Below are 24,203 nucleotides of genomic sequence, written 5' to 3' on the forward strand. Positions count from 1 at the left end.
TTTCCAGTGCATGGGTAGCGCAGACACAGTACTTTGTAAATAAGGGAGACTCAATAAATCTTTGTAAAATGAATAAATAATCATGCTTAGTCAACTTTCAGACTCCAGTGTTTTTAGCTGTCATGTTGGGGGAAAAAAGTTACAAAATCTATGCTCTTTGTTACTGGTAGAGAATTAGGCTATTAAACAAGGTTTTTGAAACCTCGAACCAAATCATGTAATTTAGGGTTCATTTTCTCATTTTGAAGCTATGAACAACTGTAAGCTGCTTATCTGAAAGAGACATTGCTTTATTCTTGAAATATACTTGTAAAATAGTTTTCACATATTTAGATCTAAATATTTATATCCTACATTAGAAAAACAAATTTTTATTTCAAAGCCCCTTCAGCCTTTGAACCAGTAGGTAAAAGTTGGAATTACTTCAGATTTTCTAGCTAAGTCATAATCTACTTTAATTCCTGTTGATTGATCTCTGTTAAAACATCAGAAGAAATCTTAGGGGAAAAAATCACCTTGCAGAGGAACAACTAAAATATTCAACCCTTATTGGAACTATGTCTGTAATATGAATATTTTAATTCATTTATTGGATTTCTGTGGATTCTCAGAGTCAATTCTCTGAGTAACTATGCAATGATTGATAATACCACTTAAGATATTCTCAATAATGGTAAAAATATAAACTTCACAAATAGATTAAATTAGAAAATAAACAAGTACAAATGGAGAAAAAGAATGTGAAAGAGAAAAGTCGACATTTATTAAAGAAGCGATGCTCATGACCTAGGAAGCAGCCTAAAACCAGTTTATGGAGAAACTTGTCCCCCTACTCATTGTAGATATAAAAGTTTCTTTCTCTTCTTTTTTTCTACCCCATGCACACAACAGCATACCACCACGAAGCCTCATCAGAGATTCAGAAGTCTGTGCTCCAACCCCCTAATATATGGCAAAACAAAAGACAGTAGTCTAAGGCTATGCTACCATGAACAAGCCCGATCCCGTCTGATCTCGGAAGCTAAGCAGGGTCAGACCTGGTTAGTACTAAAATGGAAGACCACCTAGGATGACCAGGAGATGTAGGCATAAAAAATAAAAAAAATAAGGGATTGTAAACTGACAAGGTCCTTGCAATCTGTGAGGTCAACCAAGAGTTGCCTTGCCTAAAAAAAAAAAAAAAAAGACAATAAAGCCCAATTCCCCCAAAGAGTTGACTGTTTATTACCTAAACTCTGTGTTTACCATGCATAATATACTTCAATAGGTAGTTTCCATCAGTGTTTTAATAGATGCTTCACCCTTGGCTTAGTATAAGTGGACTGGTCCTTTACATGGAAAAGATAAATAACAGATGGAATAGGATTGAAAACACTGTCATTTTGCCTTCTTGTCTCTCTCTCTCTCTCTCTCTCTCTCTCTCTCTCTCTCTCTCTTTTTATTGCAGAAGAGTTATATTTCCGCTTTATTTTTACTCTACCATCTCAAGAGCAGCTTCTTGGAAAAGAAATTAATAAAAACTCGTCAGTTAACATAGCATAAAGATAAAATATATTTCAAGTAAAATACTTTTTCTTAGCAAAAACATAATTTTAATATAAAAGATCGTTATATTTTAAAATCTCTTCTTATGAAAAAGGGCACTTTAATTTCTTAAAGTAAACCTTAAGAAAGTACATGATGGCAGCTGTGTTATTTTTTCAAAAAGAAATAACTTTTAATAATTGAAGTAGTGCAGTGGGAAAAAAATATGTATTTTATGTTTCAATAAAATAAAATCCGTAAGTACTGGATGTATAAACATTCAGCCCAGTTGTAAATGTTACAAGCACAAGAAGGTAATATTGATTAAGAACTCAACATTTTATAACTTATTAAAAAAAAAAAAAAAACTTGTGACCTAAGTTAATACATATACTATTTAACAATGTGTTTTCTTTTACTTACTAGGGATTTTATGAAAAAAAAATTATAATCAAGCACTTGTAAACATAATAATATAAACAGTTTTCCTTTGTAAAGTTATTTTTTATAATGAAGTTCGTTTTCTTGCTGAATCATTAGGGAATTTAAGAAGCAAAAAAGGAAAAGTTTGCTTTTATAGAAGAAGCATAGAATTTTCAATGAGGTAAAAACTTAAGATCATCAAGTTCAGTGTAAGTTCTGAGTTTAGAAGTTTTAAGTCTTAGAAATGAGCATTTTTCTAAAGCTTCTCACACAATTTTGATGCAATTAGCTTAGTTCAGATCCTAGAGTAAGAGTTTTGGAGCCAAATTTAATACCCTCTTTTACAGATGAAAAAAAAAGAAACCCACAGAAAAAGAGTGAAGTATGTGATACAATAGCATTTACATAAATTAAATTATATACATGCAAAATAACAGAACTTCTGAAAAAATATATACAAACAAAAATATGTTAGTATAGGCAATATGGGCAAAGAGGAATGAGAAATCAGAATTAAAGGGAATACATGTGTGAATAAATTAAAAACATTAAAGAATAGGTTATAAAAAAGGAAAAGACATTTTAGATAAGATTAATGTTTTATTTAATCATATTGATGGAGTGGAAATAGGAGTGGGAGTAGGAGTTGTCAGGGCTGGGATGGGTTCTGGGCAGGAAGATTAGAGGTAGAAGATGAATAATTCTCTCCTGCTCTGAAGTGAAAGCTATAGTGGGAGAAGGGAAGTAAAATGGCAGCACAATCACAAACAACGCCCCCAAACAATATAATTTTTGAAAACTGAAAGAGTAGATATTCTCAGAATTGCTGTGAATTTTCTCCTGGGGCTTCAAAGCTGTCTCTCTGTCTATAAAGATTTTATGTTTTCTTGTAAAACCTCTCAAGCTTTCACTGTAAATAGAGCCTTTCTGAATAGGAAATCCCAGCCTTCTCCCTGCCAACAGATCAGAAAAGCCATCCCAACTATGAAGGTTTAATTTTCTCTCCTCCCAGTTCTATTCATAGGCCTGCCATGTGTTTTCTTATTTGTTGCTGGTACTAACAGGCAGAATAGAGACTCAGGGGAAACAAGGATGAGTGATAACTTCCTGTCTACATAGCCTGTAGTCATGTTAAATAAAAAGAAGAAAATGTAGTTAAAATAAGAAAAGAGAAAAAAGTACACAAAACTGAATACTTAAATTGGAATGTGAAAGTAGGCCAGAAGAATTGAAATTTGGGTTGACTTAAAAAGACGGGGGTGCCTCAGAGATTATGAGAGCAGGAGATAGAAAAAATGAGGCAGAGGATGGAGAAAAGAATAAAAGTTATGGAGGGCAATAAACTTTCTACTTTTTGTTCATTATATGTATTTTAGATTTCTCATCTGAGGGCCAAGGAAGTAGTTGAGACACGGCAAAGAATTCCTGGTGCCCAGGAAGAATCGTTCTAAATGAACTGACCTCTCAAAAAGTAGAAGGCAGACTCCATATATACAGATGTGTTGTGCATGGTACTTTATTAACTATGAAGATAAAAATTTTGAAATATATTGCATAATGGAGGGAAAATTGGTAAAATAGCTATGGATGAGATACAATTTTAAGATATTAACTCCACACACCCAGCATATTTCCTTTGCAATCTTTATTGTTTCAGCAGTTATACATAGCCCAATATATATCAAAACATATATCAAATGTATCTACATCTCTATCTCTATCTATCTATCTATCTAAAACAAAAATAATTCTCATGAGTTTTAATAGCCAAAGTTTTGATTTCCAGGATCCTGGACTTCAAATTTAGATCATAAACATAAGATTTGTGGATATATGTAATATAAATCATTGGCCTACCTATGTCATCTTGTTAGGTAGGTAGTTAGTCAGACATGAGCCACAGGGGAACAAAAGAATGGAGGCCTAGCCTAAAGACTGCCCAAAGAACACCCTGTTGGTAGTTAGAGAATCCCTCCTGCATCCCTAGAGACAAAGGACAGAAGGGCCATAATATATAGCTGGTTTAATCTGACCACAGACCCATGCACAAAAGATACTACCCTAACCTGCCCACAACCTCAGCCTCATTGTACCTTTATTATAATACCATGTTTATGCCCAAAAGTTCATGAATCGAATTATGACAGACTGAATTCTGGGTAAGAGTATGCGCGCTAGGCAAAGTGTTATATAGCAGCAAAGTGTCAATCAAAATGACCTCACATGCCAATCAACTAGGAATGCCTTTGTAACCACCCATCACGCCCAAATATAGGACAGACCTTTCTACTTCTGCATGATTACAGCTTTCTGCTGAAAACCCATGTTCCTCTCTTGATCATGCACTGCCTTTCTAAAACATACTTTTAATAAATCTTTTCTAAATCTCGCTGATTCTTCGCTGCCAGAAGAAACGAGGAAAAGTGCTAATTACACTTCTGGGTTGTTATCCCCTCCATGCGCTGGGTAACAAGTTCAAATAGCCCCCAAATGGTAACAATTTCAGGACTTTGAACTTCAAATTGCTGGTCTCTGCTTCTCTTTGCCTGAGGGGCTCTTTCTAAGGATTCAGGCTCTCCTCCCCCAAGCACAGCCCTTGAGCAAAGACTAACAGAATTCCCATCCCCCACTTCAGATTGCCTAACTCTGAGTTGTATGTTCCACATTAGCTGCCAGAATTACTCAGTAAACTCAAGCTCCAGTTATACCCACGATGGTAACTTGCTTGATGATATATCTTTTATTAGTTGCCTTCTCCTCCTCACCTCAGTTTCCCACACCCCTAACTGGTATTTCTGAGACCAATTCCCAAATTAACTACTAATATATATGAATCTTCTTCTCAGAGAAAGCCAAAGATACAAAGGATTCTCATTATTCGCAGTAGTTATGTTCTATAAGTTCACTGAGAACATGAAATTAGAAAATATTGAACCAATTCTCCAAGGGGAAATACAGGACTATGTTCCTACAAGTTTGATTACATTTTTATCAGTCAATCATACATAACCTTGCTTTATGTGTGTTTCAGTTTAAAGACACCTTATTTAATATGTGTTATTGATTTGTCAACACTGAACTGACAGTCAATAACACTATAATGCATGCCTAAAGGAAGCTTACCAGATATATATATTTTCTCTATAAGTCACATTACAGCCTTCTTGCACTTAGAAAACATTAGATAGCACTTCAGCACTATGCTTAGTCACCATTTTAAACAACAAATCACCAACAGCAAGCACAAAAATTCAAAACACATGACACTAGATAGACCACAAAAAGGACTGTTGTTTATAGCATTATAGCTGAAACAAGAAAGCAGAGCACCACCTTGTTCAACTTCAGCTGGGAATCTGTCCAGCCAATCAAATTTTCACTGTTCTTCACATGTCCACAAATGACCATAAAAGTACAAGCAAGTATTGATTTGGAGGTCACAAATAAATTTCAATGAGTAAGCAAATTCACAGATAAACTCATGTTGAGTTCCCTACAGCAAAGGGGGTAGGAACAAACGATTAGAGAAGGATATATAGGGTATCCAAGCTGATGGTTTGTAGGTACCCTCACAAAGTTTATCTGCTCCCAGTATGCAGGTGAGAATGTTTTCCCATGCATGCTATAGAGGCTCAGAAGTAGCTAACCTACAGTCAACTAGGGCAAGCTGTGCAGGTGAAGAAAGAAGGATGCAGCAATGTACTCTAAGATTGATGGTCATGTATCAAGACAAGATACCAGAGTCCACATGTAGCAGAAAAAAATCAGATCCTCCTGCCTTCACACTCCTACTCCACCTATGCTCTCATGCCAAGGCACTCCATAAGTTCACTGGAAATTGGATACAGCCCTCAAAAAAAAAGGGAGATTCTCAATGGACTAAAATTGTGCTCGATGTATTGATAAATCTGTAAATTGACTCAGATTTAGTTTCTGCTTAAAATAGAAATAATCGTAAATATTCAAGCATCTTGGGCTCTTATTGAAGAAATTGGATCATTTAAGATTTGTTCATAATTAACACATATTTATTGCTATACCTATAATGTGAAAAAAACAGTTTATTAAGCATATCACATCCTAGATGGACACTAAGACAATCACAACAAATAAAGATGAGATAATCTATAATATGCATAAGATACCTTGGTGCAGGCGAGTATTATAGAAATTAAAAGGAGAAAAATACCACTTTGAATTTTGTTGCATGGGGAAACTTCACAAAGGAAGAATAATTTGACTAGGTCAGAAAGTATAAGAATGGTTTGCCTAAGGAGAAAAAGCAGGAAGGTATTTTATATGGGGAGAATGATAATAAATAGTATTGAGAGATTATAACATGACAGACGTAACAAAAGAAGGATCCATTCAACTTGGTGAATGACTAGTCATAAGTTCAAAGTAAAAAAATCATAATAGATCAATCAAGTTTTGAGTTTGGAAAATGAGAATTGCGGTACCAATGACAGAAGTAGGGAAACCAGAACAGAATGATGAGGCAAAATGAATGATGAATTTAAGGTGATAACATAACATCCTGGGGGAACTGACAAGCAAGCAGCTGAAGTTATAAAACTGGATCTCAGAGGAGAAACAGAAGTGGATCTGAGAATTATCAGTACTAAGATTAATTACAGAAACCTGTGAGTGGGCAAATATCTAAAATGAGGCCATTAGAGAGAGGAGGTAGAGGAGGAAAAATGACCACAAAGAAAACAAATAAGAAACAGTGAGAGAGTTGGGACATACATATTATCCCAAGAGGAGAGCGAGGAGAAAGATTCAAGAGTTTATGATCAACTATGGCAAACATTACAAGGGATAACAGATAGAGGACTAAGGAAATTCAGCTGAGTTTGCTGACCAGCAGTTTACCTCTAGATAGCAATTTCAGTAGAATGGTTGAAGTGAAAGAAAGAATAGGTTAAAGAGTATATAGAAGGGGAATGGAGATAATGGCTATAAATCACTTTGAGAGAAAGAAATTCTTGAAATTACTAGGTTTGCAGCATCATCAAGGAAAAAAATGAGGAAGTGTTTAAATTTTTTTTGAGGTTTCTGCACACAAAGAGAAGGGGTCCAATGGAAAAAAACAAATGAAAATTCTGGGAAGGCTTATTAATAATAAGACCTAACACTTATGTGGTTCTTGTTATGTTCCAGGCACTGTTCTGAGTGCTTTGCATGTATTAGTACACCTTAATCTCATAATAATCTTATAAAGTGACTACTACTATCATCTTCATTTTATAGGTCACTAAATGGAGGCATGTGAAAGCTAAATGACTTATCTAATATAACCATCTAGAAGGAGTGGGGTCAGGAAATTAACTTTGACAAACTGACTAGAGACATCATACTCTTACCCACTGGGCTATATTACTTTCAAGAATGAAAGAGTAATGACTCCCCTTATGAGAATGGAGGAAAGAGAGGATACACTGTTTTATTCTAAGATGAAAAGGGAAGTACCTGAGTATCATTACATATGATATGACATCACATGATACAGCTGTATCTTGAAAGTAAGAGAAGAAAGTAGGGATTAGTGGGACAATTTAGGACATGTAGAGTCTGATGAAGGTTTAAACAAGAGGAGTGTACACTACAGATCTAACAGGAGAATAAAACCTGTTCAACACCTTCTGTAGCTCTAGTTGATGAGAAACCATCAAAGATAGTTAAGTTCATTGTGGCTCTCCTGGGGGAATGGTGGAAATATCTGAGTTTGGAGATGAGCTCAGCAGATAAAGTTGTAAAATCAGGGGATGACATCAGGGTATTGAAAAAAAGTTAATTTAGATGGCAGATTATGTTTTACAATGCCAGACAAGAAGTTATTTCAAGTAAAAAAGACAAGTTTTTATACTTAGGATGCTATTGGCCCAATATTTATAACACAAGGTTTGTAAACATAGATATCGAATTGGGTAATCTATATATTTTAATAGGAACAATTGGATTATAAGACTAAGCAATTAAATATTCCATCGAAAAATATTATCTTATATTACTATTATTATTTCCTATGTAAATGTTTTTAATTCAATATCAATAAATCTCAAGACTCTGAAAGACAAAGTCTATTATGAAAATTGTATAGACTGAAAATAGCTGTCCAACCTCAAATGGCTTTTATACAGTCTGACTGAGCACAGGTTAAAATGTGGATGAAATATTGACTCTATCCTTGCTGACAAGTTCCAGAAAACATCAAACAAAATATCGAAAGAACAAGGTATTAAATGCAATCGATACCTATAAAAATCCAGTTATAACCTAATCATAGATGACAATTTATAAGAAAAATGGTATGTTATTATCATAATTATTAACTCTATTTAATAGCTAAATGCATCTCATAGATGTTGGCAAGCATTAAATCAGGAAGAATTACAAATAATATAAAATCCTTAAAATTAATATACTTTCTCTGAAATAACTTTTTCTAAATCAGGAGTAGGAAACAAACAAAGGTCATAAAAATGTCATCCCGAACCTTGCCCAAAAAACATTTTCTTTGCAGAAAATGGATATTTTAAAAGTTTAATTCAGGGTTGATCATTCAGTTATGATAGATGCTATTAAATATAAAAAGCAACTTTTTCCTCATGTAATTGTGTTCACTTTTTAGATGTCAGTGTTTAGACTGGGTTTATGAACAGTTTTTCAAAAAAATGTTTCAGGGCCAAAGGAATATTGTTGAACTACATTTTGGAACATATGGCCTTGATTGATTTCCAAGTACGGAGGTACATTTCATAAGATATAGAGAATTTGATAAATAAACGCTTTTAAGCAAGATTTGAATTTTTAAAAAAGATTTAATTGCAGGTTGACTTTGATGAGTCAATTCTTTTAGGAAATTTTCAGGGTCTGAGAGTCTGTACTAGCCAGAATGCCCTTACAGTAATGCTCATAAGCGGAAAGGACACTTACATGTAAGCCTTGTGTGGTATTGACTGCTTGCTTCTAATAGAACATTTACGATTGCATTCCAAAGCCAACTATAAATATTTCTGCTTGTTTGCTTAATATATATGTATATATTTTAGGTACTGAACACATAACTTTTATATATATTTCATCACGATGTATAATGAGGCAGATAGACACATTTTAAAATAAAATGTTAATGTTTACAGATACCTGTGAAAATTCTAAGTATTTCTTTGCCCATTGACTACAATTATAAGTGCTTTTTCCTCAGGCATTGTAATTTAAAGAAGCTTTTTAAGAACAGTAAACTAAGACTGGGTGACAAATAAATAATGGCATAGAAGATAAATTAATAATGGTATCTCATAAGGTTTTAGAAAACTTTTTGGGATTTCCACCCTGAGCTAGAATGTGAAACAGTGAAGAATGCAAATCAGGAAATGACTTTGAAAGGAGAAATAAATATTTAATAATTTCCCAAGGTTAATTATTATTTTTGTAAGGTCATATGCCTCCACACATAGATTAAGATTAATATTCTTAATCTATTTAAATATTTTTAATATCTGTTTCCTCCACATTTAAGTTTTAAAAATTAAGCATAAAGAAAGTTCACAGTACAGAATAATTCCCATTTCAGCAGAGTATTCTCACCTTATTGTATGCGTTGTGACTAAAGGGGGTATGAGAATTCTCCTGTTCATCAGTCAGTGAGAAGGAGGACAAATGACTGAAGGGTCCTGGGGTGAGACAGTCGGCATGTGAGAGGGTCTGTGGATGCAGCAGGGACTTAGCAGGAGGATAGAGTCTAGTCTGATATAAAGGATGGAGAGAAACAGGCTTGTGAGGGATTGTCACACCCTGGGAAGAAGAAAGGCAGAGAATGTTAGAGGACAAAAATCAAGCTCACTTGGAAGTAAGTCTAAATATTATAGACATTATGTCAGAATTCATTACTAGTAAGAAGAAAACCTCTTCTTATACTCAGGTCCCTCACAAGATACCTGCTTTTACAGTGCGTATCATTTGTCTCTTTCAATAATTCCAGTCTATCTCCCACCTCCGGCCTCTTCTGCAGAACTAAACAGTGTATCCTAAAGAGTGCCAAGTTTGTTGTTTTTGAAAGTACTGAGAGGAGAAATGTTTAAGGAAGGAGAGAGCTCATCCCCAAAGGGGTTGGGTGGGGTTAGAAAGTCTTCGTTAAAGAAGTGCTTGTGCTTGGGTCTAGAAGAAATTGGGAGAGATAGGAGAGAGCATTGCAGAGGATATCAACATGTGAGTAAGGGCAAAAATGCTGGGTCAATACATATGTAACAGTTATTTCTGAGAAAATGTTTTAAAGTGCTTTTCACTTACTTAAGAATTATCTTCTTCAATATAAAAATACTTAGAACGAATTTCTCCAAATAAAATAAGCTTTACTTAGGAGCTTGATATTTTAAAAGGAATTCATTATCTTGATTGATTACAGTATATCCTGCAAAATTTCAACAACAAGAATTTATGAAGCAAATACTATCTTTGTTCATTGGAAAGAAATTAGCAAATATGCAGTGAACAAATTAGCTGTTTATTAAGGAATTATAGATACTGCAGCATTAAATATCAACAGAGACATCAGAAAATTAATGCTACAGCCAAATCGGATACATTCACCACTCTCGAAAAAGCCTACTTTCTACTCAGCCATCTGATTTCTAAAGCTATTTTCATTGCAACACCAAAGGGCATTTTAAGGCACTATGGGCTCTTTTTATTAAAGTCTGTACATCTCAGACTCTTTTCTGCATCCTGGCATTTTAAAGTTACATCCTTTTGTGTGGTTTGGAAGTGAAGGGTGAAAATCTACTTTTTCTTTGCTTCCACTGTCCCAGTGTGCCTTTGGGAACGCAGAGCACCACTGGGTAAAGTTATTGAAGCCTTTAAATTCATTCTCACTCCCTTCTTCCCACCTCTTTGATAAAACACTTTTTTTAAAGGCAGCACTTCTTTTCAGCTTCCTTTTCCTTCCTGAAGTTTATAACAATTAAACACTGAATTATAGCATTTCTGCTACAGTTTTAATTTAAAACAACACTGTTCATAAAGTCAAGAGCAGTTATAATGCATTTCTTAAAGAGTGACTTCTTCAGCCAAGATATATCAACATTTTACAGATGCTATCACAGAAACCCCAATTTACCAAAAATTTTAATAATCTACATTTCATTAAGATCAAGCCAAGATAAAGTGTCTCTTAATTTTGAGAATATAGTATAACTTCTTGCTTATCAGCCCTAATTTTGAAGAATCCATATGCATTTTAAAAACAGACATACTTAAAGCAACAGCTTCATATTTTGAATCCTGATTTGAACTAAAAATTAAGAGTCGCAGAAAGGAGATAGAGACCAAAGTTCAGAATACTTAGAACCCACTAGACTCTAAGCTCCATGGAGGGCAGAGATCATCTTCTTTTTTTCTTATGGAGTCACTCATATCTATTGCAGAGCCTGGCACAAATGTTACATGGTTGAATGCTAAGAGCAGAAGGAAAGAGAATGAGTGTAGAGAGAAGTAGCAACACTCATCCGTTAGGAAATGACAGCTGTACATAGCACTGTGAGGACCACATGCCAGGGAATACACTCTAGTTCTTTCAACCTCATAGTCCTATACTCTGTGGTCCTTCCCCAATCCAGGCAGCTAAAGCTTAATTTCATAATCATATCTCAGGATAAGATTTTTTGGTGGTGACAGTTAAGGCAGAATTTCAAAGAGAAAGCAAAGAGTCAATTTTTGGATTTTGAGGTTCAAAATTGATTTGGGGAACCCATGGCAGAGGTAATCTTTCGATGGAGAAAAGGTTTGGGTTTCAAAAGTCCAGGATCCAGGACATCAAGAATACATAACTAATCAGAGTGAGAATATGAAAAGTGTGCTTAGATTGGGGGAGGAGACAAGAGATAAGAAGATGGAGGAAATAGAGGGAAGCAAAGAGATTAGAAATCCCAGCGTGTGACTGAGAAAGGTCCCTATGCTCCACCATCACAAGTGGGCTGAGTCCTGGGGTAAAGTCGGTGGTGGTTAAAATAATTCCTGATAAATTAGGGTAATCAGATGTTAGAGAAGACATATGTGCTGTATTCCCAAGTAAAACTGGATGAAATGACAAGACTCTCAATTTCTCAGTGTCTAGTCTGGTATGGGACCCACAAAATAGAAGTGTCTGCTGGGTGCATCTGGAGAAGGAAAATAGTCCTAAGAGAGGTCATTTTGAGAGTGAAAGGAAATTTTGGAAACTGGCTGAATTTTAAAACAGTAAGGGATTCTTTCATCATAAGAACTATTCTATTTCACAAAATGGCAGAGAGTGTCCAAGTATAAATTGTTTTAAAAAGTTGTTACTTGACTGATCCCCGCAGATCGCTGACTTACTGTGAGGAGATAGAATCTTCTTTATAAAAACATGTAGAAAATTAAACTGTTGTGCTCTTCTTGACTTGCATGCCATTCACTACTTACTTCAGAAAACACTGTCTTTGTTAGGACAAATAGGAATTGACCATGGTTTCATTATTTGGGGGTAATATTTTAAATCTAAGATACCCTGCACACAAATATGAACTAATTCTGACTTTATTGATACTAAACGCATAGATGTCTTTAAACTTATTTTTTAAACCCACTTTCACTATTTTGAAATTCGGAGCACGCTGTGTACATACAAGATAGATTTTATATTACACCATTACAAACTTCTTGTTATAAGATTTATATATTTAGATGCATTAACTGCAGCTTTCGTATTGTTCATGTTAATGAAGTGTTAAAATTTTAAGAAAAAATGATCTTACAGTTTTTAATATCTTGAGATTTTGTTCCGTGGAAACTATTATTGTCTCAACAAGGAATTTAAGTGAAAGGGTTGATGTTCTGCAACTAAATTATGTTTCTTATACAGAGCCTGTCACCCAGTCTAACATCACCTCCCAGAAGAAGATAGAAAAGCAAAAATTATCCCCAAAATTTCTTACAGGGATTATCCTAAAGTCTTTTGTGATTATGAAACAAATAAATCAAAGTATAGTGTCATTTGCACTTAAAGAATGCAGAAACTGGAAATCCAGAAATGAAAGGGAAGATGCAAAGGCATCTTCCCTTTCATTTTAAAAAGCAGCTTTGTTTAAATTTTAAGTTGTCAACTTAGCCTTTCTACTTAGGATTTTGCAAAAGAAAAATAGCTGTCAAGTTTGCCAATACAAAAAAAAAGAAGTAATTTAAGTAGCAGGTACCAGAACCCTTAAAAATACTATCGAATATGTGTGCATGTGTTTTCTATAAACACACACGTACGCACACACACATACACACATACATATATTTAATCTCGAAAAGAAATTATCTTTCCTCCCAGAGTTTTAGTTTAAGGAAAAGCAAAACAAAGTTATAGTTATTCAAAGGGAAATAGTGATAATAAATTATAATGATTTCTCAATACTCTATAAAGAAGAAGTAAATAGGAAGTGATTTTTAAAAGAAAGGGAAAAGTCAAAATAAAAAAAGATTCACAACCAAAATTGCTCAATCCAAAAGGAAAAAAAAGGGTTGTAGTAAACTCTATGGTAATGGGTACAATTTGTCACAATTTTCACCTAAACAATAGGTTAAGACTTTCCATCTCCAAATTTATGACTTGAGTAATTCTTGCTACTTTTTCCATTTTTTTTTTTTGGATCATCTAAGGATATGAAATATTAGGAGAGTTTCAATAATATTTAAATACATTAACACAAAATTTTGAATAAGAAAGGACCTTCATAAGTATTTTGTACAATGCCCTCCTGTTGCCGATGTATAATAAGGTCCAGTATCAGGAATGACTTAATCCAACACCATGCATTTTAATTATTATAAAGATTGCCTGACTTTTAAAATTTTCTCTTTTAGTTGATTGCCCTGAAAGCTAACAATTTGGAAAATACAAGAAAGAGGAAGAAAGGTCTAGAAAGATGAGGAAGCTACAATTTGCTAAAATATCCAGAGCCAATGAGAATGTAGTTCCCTTATTAAACAAGGCTATCATTATGAGCAGAGTTTATGGCCTGTGGGAGATTCCATAAATAGAGGCTTACCTACCTCCTGTGTATATCAAATAGAGAAAGGTTCTTAGTTAAAACAAAAATATGGCACCTAATTAATGTTAGTTGAACTAAAATGCCCCTGGTAGGAACAGTATTGAGCTTCACTGGTCATAGCGTTCTTGGATCTAGAAGGCAGCCAGGAGATGGTCTAGTCCAGGGGTTTCTCAGCCCCAGCACTATTAAAACTTTGGACAGGATAATTTTTTTTTTGTTTGGGAAGACTGTCCTGTACATTGTAGGATGTTTCACAACCTCCTTGGCCTCCGCCCATTACATGCCAGTAGCACTAACCTCCCCAGTCATGACAACCATAATGTCACCCTGGTTGAGAACCACTGGTCTAGTCTAATCTCATTTCATTGATGAGGTTCATGTTTCACAAATTTACTAGGTACAGCTAGTTTACCACAGCATCACAGCTAGAACTCACATTTCAGAGCTCTTTCTGCAAAACCGAGCTTCCCTAGTCTCCCTTTGGTTCCATTACACACTCATATGAATAAGATCATCATATCCTGCCTGAATATGAACTCTAAAATGGGAAAGTGAAACTAGCCTGACCCTATAAATACACTGTGAATGGCCAGTCTTTTGACCAAAAGCAATTCCTGAGAGCCTGAAACTCCTGGAAACTATTCAGCCAAAGATTGAGAAAAACACCTCTATTTTTCTGAACTTACTCAATAGAATATCATATATACTTGCTTTTATTTGAGCAGGTAAATATGCTAAGCCTCTCAATTCTACTAGATAAAAATAACTGATAATTCAGTTCCTGATAAATTGTTTATTTTCTAATCAAATGCAGTGTTCTATTTTCTAGGGAAAGTAAGGTAAAAAGAAAAAAATGTTAAAGATCTAAAGGTCCACTAGACAAATTGATATTTGGATGGTTGAGCTATAATAGATTAAATTTCACTTAGGATGTTCATTTTTGGAGATTAGAACATTATTTTGAAAAACTCTACAAACCTACAGTTCTCCTATCTCTAAGAAATCACTTATTTTTAATTTATAAATTTATGACACATCTTCCTTTCTATGTAGGCTTTGAAATACAGAAAAATACATTTTTTAAAAATCTTGTTTTCTTTTTTCCATATAGTATTTATTTTAAACGATCTATTTCACCAGCCTGATTTTAGTTTCTATAGGCTAGATTACTCAAGCTGCATTTGTTTTTTTCTTTTTTTAAGGGAATCAAAAAGCAGTTTATTTAACAGTTTTAGTTCCCTACCTCATTCTCTTCTATGCATTCTATTGGTTACTCTTCTCATTTGGATTTATTGTTTTCTCTGCCTTAATATCCTACTTTATCTTGGATCACAGAAAGGAAGTAAAGATTCCCAACTCTTCACATAACTCATCTTCTAACTTATATATCTTTCTGTGACCCTGAAATTTGTCATCATTCAAAGTCTGTCTAATCTCATTCACACTTTAAAGTATAATCTCTCCAACAATTAAGAGATTATAATGTATGTTTCAAACACATCAATCGTAGCATACATGTTCAAAGACTACATCCAATTTTACTATGTTCTCGTCTATACGTTCTACCTTGATTCCACTTCTCATAGATCAAAGAAAATATTCATTAAAGAAAATCGCAAGCCCTTTACTCTGACTGACTGCATTTCTTAAGGATACTTAGTAATAACTATCTTCCAAATCATTTTAAGGCAGTTGTGGAATTCAAATTATGTATGGAGGGAGGGAAGAGATTATTGTAGACAGTGTCCTAGGAAAGGGGCACTAGTTTTACCAAAATTGTCTTATGTATCACAATACAAAACCATATCAAAGGCATGTGATTGTAACCATCTACAATTCTATTCACAGGTTGACCTTGACTCAGAATTTTAAGAAGTTTTTGTATAGAGATTCCTGTGAAATAAAACATAAGAATGCATCTTTTTCTCACGCCAACAAATAAAACTTTCTAATTTCTGAATAACACTTACTTTGGCTATTACTTAAAATTATTTTACACAGATGCCTTCTCTTTTGACATTCTAACTATTGTCTAGTACTTTTCAGATGAAACCAATATAGAAGTTTTAATTCTATTTTAACAAGGCCTTATTTTAAAACTGGATTATACTTTCTATAAGACGTTCTAAATATAGCAATGACCATCTCTCTTAGGTAAAGATATCTGGGGACGTCATGGGTTAACAAAACATAGAACACATTTGCATAAACCTTTCAGATTGTCATTGTTTCCCAGCTGATTGGGATATAGTCAGACACTATTTATTTACTAAGCATTTATTAAGCAACTAATGCTTCAGACATTAACCAAAGATCAGAATTCAGTTGCTTACCTAATTATTAGAATTATTAGTGTAATTCTATTATGATAGAAGTGACAAATATGTCTTTTTTGTGTTCGTTTTAAAGCATGTAAAAATATCTTTAAGATTCTTAACCCTATATGAGGTGAGAGAAAGGGTACAGAAAAGAAACCTCCCTTAGCAATGTAGACATTGCAACAGGAAATTACGGTCCTTTTGTTCTAATCTTCTGACCTTGATTCAAACACAAGGTCAAGAGAAAGCTAAAGCCTAAAAAGAGAGAGATAAAATCCTAAATTTGAAGAGGTGATCCATTCTGATTATATCATAGAGAATGCAAATATTGTCTCTGTAGGAGACTTTTTAAAAAATATATAAAACTAAGAAAATAGTTTATTTTATTAATGACAAAATATCTATTACGTATAGTATATAAGTTATTTATTATAAATTGTTTATTACCTATTACATATAGAGGAGGGAAGGAAGGAAGGAAGGAAAAAAGGAAGGAAGGAAGGAAGACAAAAAGGAGGAAGAAAAAATTCACGAGGATTTTATTACTTGAATAAATGAAAACATGGCAAAACTTAAAAAGCCAAATCTCTTAACTCTTTCAGAAGAAATGTTACACTACAAGGAATTCCAATTCTCTCTCCCCTTTAAAACAATTTAGCAAACTGCTTAATCACTTCTAGATCTAAAAAATTAAACATTTTAATCTGAAAAATATTTCTTAATAAAAGGTTAGCAATGATGAGATAATTTTATGACAAAAGACAATAAACCATTTTGACTGAGAAATAAATGTTGAAAAGGTAGCAATTTGTGATGAAACCAGAAGTCATTCAAAATAAAAGGCAATATTGTCAGTTTCACCTTATGAGAAAGTTATTTGCCCTGTAATATTAACACCTCGTCGACATAAAGAAGTAAAAGTGAAGGTCACAGTGGAAATATAATTTGATGACTCATTACATAGAAATCTAAAAGTCACCCACATAATCATCAAAATTGAATGTCAAGCAGAGAGTTTGGTAAACAAGGAAAGCAAATCAGGTATCTAAGAAAAATCAGAAGAAAAGAAAGAATGAAAATACTACAACAAAGAAAATTTCCTATAATTATCCTTCTATGTTTTCTGTGAAATGATATGGAGGAAATTTGCTAAATGGTCATTTTCACACGTAAGCATGTTATTTTCCCTATTGAAACAAATTCAAAGGAAAATAAAATTTGAGAGGCATATGCACTGGGAATCAGTCTCATGTAAAAAAAAAATAAGAAAAGAAAACATTTCTGGGAAGATCACATGAAACAACAATATTCTCTGTTTAATTCTATCCAAACCTTTTTTGTACATTTTTCTAGGGCTTTAATATGGAAATGACATATCTAATACCATGAGTTAAATTACTAATTTATAAAAATATGAGAGAGAATATCTTATATAACTGAATTTAGCAACTGCTTTTTATATTAAATTAAAAATCTTTATTGAAAGAATCAATAAAGATTTATTTAATTAAATATCTTCAAGTCACCTAATTAGATACTTTAAGTGACCAAAAAGCAATCAGTACATTTTGCGAACTCACAAGTAGTCAGAAAAACTAAAAATCATTCGGCCTTTAGTTTCTTAACTCTCATCAGTGAATTGATTTTATTATCAATAGAACTATGCTTCAAAGGACATCATCATAGTTTTAAATCCATATGTGGAGAATGAGGATAATTTATAATAACTCCAAAGAAGCCCAGATTGATACAATAATGAATTTAAAGGTAATTTCAGGAAGCATAAATTTTACTCTGAAGAATTTTTTTTAAATCTATCAATACAGAATGATGCTTCCTGACCTATGCCATTTTGATGTAAAAGTTGTTAATTAATAAGTCTCAATTACTTAATTATGCATGTAGTTTCAAACTTTGCTTTTAGCTCTCAGAGGCCGTCTCCAGGCAAATTTTCAGTTCATTATCAGTTCAAAAGGCTGCCCAGTTGTACTTTCTTCAGCTACAGTAAATACATTTTCATCTAGTCTCATCCTCTTTACTGTCTGACGTTTTGTAACAGAGAGTTTAGAAATCATATTTACGGCAGTTAAGCTGCTAGGGGAAATTTATTGACTTAACAATCTCATCCAACATCTCCTGTCATGTGGAACTGTCCCCAGTACAAGGCAGATTAGTGAATGTGAGCTGCTTCAATTTGGCCCAACATTCTGGCTGCAGAATTTTCCATTACATGGGTGGGTGACAGCAACTGAGTTTGGAACCATTCAATTTATTCTGTGGCAGCAGTAGAAGAGAACACAATAGTGACTGAAACTAAATTTGAGTACTCTCTCTTCTATTGAAGTTCTGATGAAGTAGCAACGTGAGATTATAAATTGTTGTTACTCGATTTATTTTTTAAGCAGATCTAAGCATCTACACTTGTGAGCTGTCTTTGGTATCTGCCTCCATTGTAGATTCTGGACCTGGTGAGATGGTAGTTGGAATTCAATATAAAGAGGCTAGTTGATAGTCTACACAGTTTCCCTGTGTGCAGTGACCCCGTGGTTCTATTATGTTTTCTCTCTCATGCAAGGTCAATGACTAAGACCAAGAAAAGTTTGGAATTCACTTTTTTAATTTATTTTTTTCAATTACTATTAACATCCAATATTAGTTTATATTAATTTCAGGTGTACAGCACACTGGTTAAACATTTATATAATTTATGAAGCGATCCCATCAATAAGTCTAGTACCCACCTGGCACCAGACATGGTTATTACAATATTATTGACTATATTCCCTCTGCTGTACTTTACATCCCCATGACTATTTTGTAATTACCAATTTGTACTTCTTAATTCCTTTACCTTTTTTCACCTCATCCGCTACCCCTGTCCCATCTGGCAACTATCAGTTTGTTATCTGTATCTATGAGTCAGTTTCTGTTTTGCTTGTTCATTTATATTGTTCTTTAGATTCCACATATAAGTGAAATTATACGGTATTTGCCTTTCTCTTTTAAGTAGTAGGCTAGACTTATTTCATTTCCAACAATCTACAGACTCCTATTACTTCCCACATTCCAGCGGAAATTGGGATGCACGCAAGAATAAATTGGTTGAAAGAAAATATAAATAAAATTAGTCCTGCAACACCTTATTTGTAAAAGAGCTCAAATTTTCAACAAACTATTTGGAAATAGATTTATGTTGTACATTAACAGAGCTTTAAACTTGCTACATAGTCAGAGAAAGGAAAGAAATGGCAACTCCTTTTAATGACAAAAATTTCCTACACTTAAGAATGGAATTTATCATTTCAGAGGACAGCAAATTGTGATAAATTATAGGTAGATTAACTTGATATTCTACAAAGAATCTTGTTATAAGTTAAATGCATAAATTTGAAATTATTCTGATACAGACAAAATTGTTTTATTATAGCATTAGATCAAATTTTAAAGAATGTATGTTACATAGATAGTACATGAACTTTATTCTAACTATTGGCATTTTTGTAAAAAAAAGACTAGTTGACTTTTATATAAAAATTTTATACTGATTTCATACTGTCTAAAATATCACATTAAGCCTCTAACATATTATGTCATACAAAAAATAGATATTTAATAAATATTTTGTTGATGATAGAAATATGCTTTTCAACAGGAATTTCCATTTCTGTTATGTGTAGAATTAGTGAAGACATGTGTATGTGTGTGTGTGTGTGTGTGTGTGTGTGTGTGTGTGTGTATATATATATATATATGTACACACATACTATATATATCTATAATTTCTCTAATTTAAATTGTGAATTCTATTTTATTTCATTAAATAAAAGTAATTTCTTCTAATTAGCATTTCAATGATACTAGTGCCTTCTAAAATTTTTAACTTATCAAAATCATATCAGCCTTCACTGATATCCAAATAAACAGAATAAACAGAAAATATTTTCATCTCATTTTATAAACAAAAACTATAGCGAATCATGAGAAAGTATTTATATCTAACTTTTTCAAGGCTACATAAGGACTTCAGATCCAGTCAGGATTAATCTTAGATTTTAAGTAACCTAAATTTTAGAATTTGAAGGATCCTTAGAAAGCACCCAACTTTGCTTCATTTTATACATTAAGAAATTGAAGTCTAGATAGGAGAAACTTGCTCAGTGTTACAGAGCTAATGTGTGGAGATAAGAGATTCTTTATTTTTATAAATACGAATGTCATTTATATTTTCAAGAATATCATTAGTTGTCACTTTCAAACTAAAATTTAAAGAGGGTATAACCTATGTTCCTTTATAAGTCTATTTTATTGTAGGTTATTAAATGTGGTGATCTTACAAGTCCTAGTTGTATCCAAAAATATTTGTGGATTACTTACATTGCTTATTTATGTAATGTTTGAGATATAAAATATATAACCATGCCTAGCTGTTATATTTTAATAAAAATTAATATATAAATTTTTTATTTGAAATAATTTAAGAAGTTGTATAAATGTGTAATTTTATATTTTCCTAAATATCTTACAAAGCACCATTAACAACATTCCATTATACCTCCTCCAACATATAGGATGTACAAAAGAAAGATAATATATCTTTTTACTCATAAACCTAATGAATAATAAAACCTTAGATAACTTGGGAACCTATCCCCTAACTAATACTGCTCAATCTAGGGGATCACATCATCTCTACTATGTTAATATAAATCCAAACGATAGATCTTTTGTAAAATGTACTAATAAACCAACTCTAAAACATCACATCTCTTCAAAAGGAAACAGGATTTTAGAAGTAAGTATACAATACCTATGTAAGACATGCAACCAGTGACTTCATGATATCTTTATAGAGAGTAATGTCTTAGACCCCAGAATAATACCAGCAGTAGGTAGAAAATTTTTAATAAAAAAAAACACAGAAATACTTCAAAATATCATCCTAGAAGTATATAAGAATTTATTTTATTATATAAAAATTTGATCTTTTTTACTACTAAGGGTACTCCAATTAAATGAACATTTTCTTGCAAATACTATCTATTCATAAAACCATTTCTATATTTTATATAGCCATTTATCAAAATTTTAAAGATTTTCTCACATGTATACTCACCTGCTCAGAAAAGATGTCATTGTTATCGTCCAGGTATTTACTGAAAGGGTTGGGTTCATAGACTTCTTCCTCTTTTTTCAGTAATATTTTGGATTTTACAGGTACCGGGCGAATTACTCCAGGTTTAGTCTTCATAAACATAACATAATTTTTAAGAAATAGAAAATAAACACTATTAAAATAAATTGATATGTGTGTTATTAAGTCTTTCAAATGTTCTCATAAAAATCTATAATTTTTTAAATTTTAAAATGATTTTTCAAATACAGAAAAACAACCTAGAATCAAATGATTTTAACTAATATAACTTTAGTTTTCAGTTAACTATTACAGCAATTGACTCATAAAGATCGACTATTATGATGTTCAAAATGCAAAAACTTCTTTATTTATCTAGTCAAACATGTTCTTATATATTCTTGCCAGTGCATTCAATCAATAAATATTTCATTTGATAAATATTTATTGAGACTATACTCAGTGCCAAGCAGCATTCTCATTCTGGGCATAGTAGGATAGATGAATTTAGCACATCCACCAAGCTCATAACAAATTTCTTTTTCTGGAAACTGCTCCCTACCCATGCCCCCAAATCCACAGACCGAGGCCCTCCAAAACCATGTTCATATTATGTGTGATGAAACCAGGGGTGGCCTTCTGACCTAAGAAGGTGAGCAGTGCGGTAAGTAGCAAACAGATTTTCTCTCCTAAGAATGTGGAATAAGAATTTAAACTGTTCTGCAGTCACTTTAGGAGATTAAAATTATATGTCAACTTGGGAGGCATAGGAAAGCCTGAGTCTGCCATAAAGCAGATCTGATGACATTAAGAAAGATGGAGAAAGTGCATGGAGAGGCAGCCCAGAGAGAAGACACATTTGAGGGCTTTCCGGAATGGAATTCCAAAACATTCCCGGGACCCAGCTGGATTTCTTGTCTTGAGGGTTCCTAAGACTTTCCTTTTCTTTTACGCTAGATTTGCATTTTTCTTTCCAGTCAAGTTTACTTCTGTAACTTGCCATCGAAAGAATTTTAGCTAATAGACCAGTCATTCAAGTTTCATAAACCTGTACCCAATGTCAGTTTGATGAAAGAGAAAGAAAGAGAAATCTAGTTTGGGGCAATTTCAAAATGATGTTTCACAAACACTAAAACCTTTTACACTGTAAAATGTCACAAAATGATTGATAAGTTTACAAAAACATCCCAAACAAGAATTCAATAAAAAGTTGTGACACTTTTTCTGTTTAAGCATTTTGCTGTAATCATTCTTCTCAACCCTATTTCCTTTCGGGAAATAGTAAATTAGTTCTCCTCAGTCAATGCTGATGCTCACAAGTTAAGCCTTAAGGGACTGCATCAATCTCTCTGCTCTATAAACTGCTTGAAATATTTTGAGTCTTGAATAAATGCCACTCTACAATACCTTTTTTCAATTGACATTTTCCAGTTGTCTTTTATATATGCCAACCGAGGAAATACAGATTGAGAAAAGTCTCTGTCTTCCCCAGGCTGAGAAATATCTCCCACGTAAGAAACTCTGATTTCTCTCAAGGGGGAAAAAATGAGCAAGTATCATCCAATTACACGCGAAGTCACATAGTTGACTATACATGTGAGAACAGTAAACTCAACACAAGAACAAAGCCCAAGTAGTTACTGGGAGATGCCTGATAGCTGAGTCGTGATCCTAAATTGTTGAGATTTCCTGTCTCTCTTTTCCACTTGACTTCCTGTTTCATGTCTCCTTCCTTCTGATCCTACTCCTGTGCCTTCTCCTTACCTCCTACTCCTTTGTGAGGCAGGAAATCAATACAAAAACTCCAATACTCAGGGCCAACACCAGATTCTAAAACCAACATTGAGCTTTAGGAGCAAAACTTGGCAGCAGTATTCAGAAAGACAAAAGCAGATAGAAGAAATTTGACCAGGAGTATTTGATATGGTAAGAGAATCCCTCTACCGGAGAAACATGATCACTGGTCATGTTTTGGATTGCTAGCAGGAAGGTGTTTTGGATTATCTTGTCCTGAAACCTTTCACTCAGGTAATCTCTTTTGGGATCATCATCCTCAAAGGTGAGACCAGAAAAAATTCTTCTGGTTAGTTGGATATCAGGCATCTTCAGTGTCAGAATTACTAATGAACAATATTTGTTTCTCTACCAGACTTTATGCTCCTTAGTTCCTATGAATTCCATGAATTGATAGTTGACTGAAATGTAACAATGATATTTTTTTCTCTATTTCTTTTACTTTACAAGATTTTCCACATTCTCTTTTCTCGAATCCCTAGGCTTGGTCTACCTGAAGTCTTGGAGTTTTACTCGTTCTGTTTTGCTTACTTGGTCTTGATATAGTTACCCTAATTCTTACATTATATTTATCACCTCATTTTTTTAGTCCTAATTTGCTCCTGCACCTTAATTTATTGTCACTTAGTAGTCAGTATTACATAGACATGGAGATCAACTTTGGCAAAAGATTAGACATAGTTTGCCTTTGACACTGTTTACTATTTGCTCCCTATAATCTTTAACCGTAATCTCCATACCCAACTGTCTCTCAGTATTTATTCAAATTGGAAATAGCACCCTGGTGGCTCAATTCTGTACTCATGCACTTTCATAATGATGATATACCAACAAATCATGTTCATGGCAACCTCTGCATATTGCTCATACTATTCTACATGCTTTGAAACCAGCTTCAAAATCTTTAAGGACTTGTTGCAGCTAATTACACCATCATCCTCCCATTGACCCAAATGC

At 33.4% G+C, this 24,203-nt stretch overlaps 1 protein-coding gene and 1 pseudogene across 1 annotated transcript in view; one reads left to right on the forward strand and one right to left on the reverse strand.

The window, feature by feature from the left end:
* Window positions 1-24,203, reverse strand: part of MLIP (muscular LMNA interacting protein) — a 208,336-nt gene that overhangs the window by 21,116 nt on the left and 163,017 nt on the right. The window contains exons 11-12 of the mRNA XM_015600293.2: window positions 21,435-21,563; window positions 9,541-9,747 (exon numbers count right to left, since the gene is read on the reverse strand). Coding sequence (XP_015455779.1) covers window positions 9,541-9,747; window positions 21,435-21,563 — 336 coding nt within the window. The remainder of the gene's footprint in view (window positions 1-9,540; window positions 9,748-21,434; window positions 21,564-24,203) is intronic.
* Window positions 971-1,089, forward strand: LOC112475025 (annotated as a pseudogene).

The sequence above is a fragment of the Pteropus alecto genome, unplaced genomic scaffold (genome assembly GCF_000325575.1).
Source record: "Pteropus alecto unplaced genomic scaffold, ASM32557v1 scaffold7, whole genome shotgun sequence".
NCBI classification, from domain to species: Eukaryota; Metazoa; Chordata; class Mammalia; order Chiroptera; family Pteropodidae; genus Pteropus; species Pteropus alecto.